This window comes from Rhagoletis pomonella, unplaced genomic scaffold (genome assembly GCF_013731165.1).
Source record: "Rhagoletis pomonella isolate Grant_MI unplaced genomic scaffold, Rhpom_1.0 Rhpom_scaffold_00014, whole genome shotgun sequence".
Classification (NCBI taxonomy): Eukaryota; Metazoa; Arthropoda; class Insecta; order Diptera; family Tephritidae; genus Rhagoletis; species Rhagoletis pomonella.
The window spans coordinates 975,143-979,265 of NW_023458568.1; the positions used below are offsets into that span (position 1 = coordinate 975,143).

General features: G+C 40.7%; 1 protein-coding gene across 1 annotated transcript; it reads right to left on the minus strand.

Moving 5' to 3' along the window:
* Window positions 1-1,045: 1,045 nt before the first annotated feature.
* On the minus strand, window positions 1,046-3,778 carry LOC118749101 (uncharacterized protein K02A2.6-like). Its single transcript, XM_036483874.1, has one exon. It carries the CDS (start codon window positions 3,776-3,778, stop codon window positions 1,046-1,048), a length of 2,733 nt encoding a protein of 910 aa, XP_036339767.1.
* Between the last annotated feature and the right edge of the window lie 345 nt (window positions 3,779-4,123).

Genomic DNA, 4,123 nt, shown 5'->3' on the forward strand with positions numbered 1-4,123 from the left:
TTACCACGTTTACTGCGCACGAGCGGACCCATATGGTCGATGTGAATTACGCGGAAGGGTACAGGATCAATTAGCCCAAAATGCATACGGCCTTCGACCTTCCCTTGTCGATGCTTTTGATAACAACATGGTACACAAGCGGAAATGTAACATTTCACATACCGCCGTAGATTTGGGAACCAATAGAGTTTCCGTATTCTTTCGATTGTCTTTTCAAGAGCAGGGTGACCCACATCATCGTAACACGATTTCACAACTCGCCAGCGTACTGCTTTCGGGACAACAAACGCTGGACCGTCTGGGTTCTTACGGTAAAGTCTATGGTTTTTCATCTGATACTCGTTTTTTACTTGTTTTTCGCGCTCAGATTTAAACTCACCATTAAGAATTCTAATATTTTCACGTATTATGTCGTCTTGTAATTGCATGGTGAGAAGCCAATCATGGTGATCGGCGGTCACATTCAATACAAATCCAGCGGGTTCCATTTCATTCGGTTTTTCGACAGGCATGCGGCTAAGCGCGTCCACATGCGATAAAGAACTACCTTGCCGATGAACACACTCAAAATCGAATTCAAGCAGCATAAGCCACCAACGTGCAATTTTTGGTTTAAGTTCTTTATTGTCCTTAATTTTCGCGAGAGCGGAACAGTCTGTCACGAGGCGAAATGGTTTACCCAGTAGATATATTCGGAAGCGGTCGAGGGTTTCCACAGCAGCAAGTGCCTCCAGTTCGTAGCTGTGATACCGGCTCTCAGTTACGGTACAATGGCGACTATAGTAAAAAACCGGTTGCCAATTCTTACCATCGCGCGATTGTAACATAACACCTGCGAGTCCAACACTAGATGCATCGGTATGTATTTCGTGCAAGGCTGTTGCATCGTAAAGAACCAGTAGCCCGTTTCTGTAACTTTTCTCTATCGATTATTTCTCTACTGGTAGAGAAAATACGTCACTCTCACCTACTAATTAGCAGTAGAGAACAGGGCGGCGAATTCATATCTCAATTCGCCTTGGTAGAGAATTGTTACAGAAACGAGCTACAGAAGCGGTTCGCTACACAGTTGTTGTATTAAATTCAAAAAAGCTTGTTGTTGCATTTCGCCCCACACAAAATTATTTTGTTCACTTTTATGTAATAGGCGCGTTATTGCTTTTGCGATTAGCGAGAAGTTTGGCACGAACTTTCGGAAAAATCCGGCAAGTCCTAGAAATCTCCGAACTTCCGTGACGTTTTTCGGTGGCGGAAAATTTTCTATTGCGGCGACTTTGCGTTTACCCGGTTTTATACCATTTTCATTAATTATATGGCCTAAATGATCGATTTCCTTTTCAAGAAACTTGCATTTGTCCATGCGTAGAGTAAGTCGGTTTTGTTTCAATATTTTAAAGAATTTTTCAAGACGCTTATGCCCTTCGTCGATACTTTGACTCGGAATGATAACATCATCCAAATAAGCTAAAATTTCACCGGGTGGCATTTGTGCTACAATTTTATCCATCAAGGACTGGAAAAATGCAGGCGCGTTAACTAAACCGAAAGGCATTCGGTTATATTCATAATGACCGTCCGTAGTTACGAATGCGGTAAATTTTTTTGAATTTTCATCAATTTCTATTTGATGATAACCGGTACGCAGGTCAAGCGTTGTAAAATATATATTTCCCGACAGTTGCGAAAATTGTTCTTCCATAATCGGCATTGGATACGGTTTTTTTAGTGTTACTTTATTCAGACTACGGTAGTCGACACATAAGCGATGTTCGCCATTCTTCTTCTCCACGAGAACGACTGGTGCGGCATACGACGAATCACTTGGACGTATAATTTCGTTCTTCAACAAATCAGATACGATTTCGAACACAATTGCACGTTTAGCGAACGGGATACGGTACGGTTTATGGTAGATCGGTTTGTCAGTATTTAATTCGATTGTCATTTTGGAAATACCACATTTTCCAATTTCGGAGAGATTATTTGCAAAAACGTCAGGATATTCGGTTAACAGCGTATCAAACTCTTGGCGCTCGGTTAAGTTTAATTCGTTTGTTACTACAATATTTTGAATTCGCTCTACACGACATTGGTCTTGTTCGATAACTAAACGTTTGCCTGCGCGGCAAAGGACGTCTCTACCAAGCAATACTGGTTTATACAACAAATCATCTTCGGTTATGAGCATATCGGTCTGAATTTTTTTACCGTCAATTTCGATTACCGCACTAACAATTCCGGTACTCACATATTGTCCCCCAGCAAAACCTTGTAAAGTGGTTACTTGTTGCCGCGGACTTCCAATTTCCGGCGCAAATGTTTTTCGAACGAGTGTACGACTACTGCCGGGATCAACAAAGGCAATCGTTTCTATTCCATTTACTAGGATTACTTTATTAATTTTATCGTCACATGTACTCTGTTCGATTTTGTTGACGCGGCTATTCACTTTCACAACACAATCGGCAGTTTTATGCGTTGTACGTTGGCATTTTTCACAGCGCGGCTTACGTTGGGGCTCTTTACAATTAATCGAGTAATGCCCAAATTGAAAACAATTATAGCACTTGACTTTTTCGAGTGATACAGTTTTTGTCGGGTTTTGATTTTCTTCGGACGGCAATTTACGATTAGAATTTTTTTCAGGCGGTGGATTCATCTTGAAGGAAGATTTAGCTGAAGCATTTTTCACGTCATTATAAATACTAAAATTTATAATATCACGCAACAGGTCTTGACAACGATTATAATCATTAGAAATTTTCTTTCGAAGATCGAAGTCATTTATGCCATTTATAATATGGCGCGCAATGCTTGAGTCGGATAAACCGCCTTTTGCTCCTAATGCAAGCATACGGTAGTAAAATTCTTGCGCAGATTCGTTGCTTTGGCGTTTAGTTTGTGCCATTTTAATATGGACATCAGCTTCATTTTCGATACACGGAAAGTCTAACAAAAACTTGTTAACGAATTGCGGCCACGAAATGAACACATCTTGCAAAGAGTCAACCCAATATTTAGCAGACCCTCGCATCTTTTGTTGTACGGCAAACAAAAGTGTGCTCTCCCTCCAACCATAAATACTTTTAAGGTTTTCGACGCGTTTTACGAACTGTTTTGAACTTAGCGAACGGTCGGACGATGGATCAAAATACGGTAAGAGTTCCACTATATCGCGCACATTTTCGTATGGGTTATAGTAATGCGGTACTATCTGCGGTGCCCGGACATGGTCAAAAGCGTACGGAGCAGACGGATGATACGGCGCTGTATATGCAACCGATGTTACCGGTGGTACTTGCGTGCTTGCATGGGTAAAATGTACGTTTGATTGCGGAACAAACGCGATGTGCCTCGGTCGAGAGAACTCGGTGAAATTATTATTATTGCTGGGCTCTTGAGCGGTTGTCCACAGCGAATGTTGACCATTATACATAGTCGGAACTATTTTTGGATTCGCTACTGTATACGTGCTAGTTACTGTCGTATTTAATTGAGTTGTAGTTTCAACGGCATTTATCGGCGGCGAAGACATTGTCGGATTGAAATTTGCCAATATTGGTACATTTCTATTTTGCTGTGACACTAGCTCAGTAATTGTTTTTTCTAAAGAAGAAATAGTACGTTTTAACACCACTGTTTCATTGTCAGAAACACTTTCGGAAAAATCATTTTCTAATAGGCGTTCAACTAATTGATTTTTATTGCCACTTACTGGCAACCGGGCTTCACGATACCTCTTTTTTAGCTCACATACTTTTAAGCTGCGCAGTGACATTTTCGGTTAAGTTCCCTTATTTCGGACTTCGAATTCGAAATGGCGTTTTCGCTTTTCATTTAAATTTAACGACGCGTTGATTTCTTTTGCTATCCAATTGGAAACAAGATACATTCGTACGCGTGTTTAGTAACTTGACGGCTGTTGCCTGCGAAGTCTCAATTATAACGGCACTTGTCAGCGGAGTCTCCGGCGTTTGTTCACTACCCCTTCTGAAAATTGTCGTCTACTACAGCCGAGTTACGACAATTTATTTCCGTATTTAAGAATAACACGAGCACGAGTGGTTTAACAATGAAATGAAAGTATTTATTTAGTTCAATATGAGTTGCTAATTTGCTAATT

Coding starts and splice junctions, on each gene's coding strand:
- LOC118749101 (XM_036483874.1), bottom strand. CDS start 3,778: ATGTCACTGCGCAGCTTAAAAGTATGTGAGCTAAAAAAGAGGTATCGT.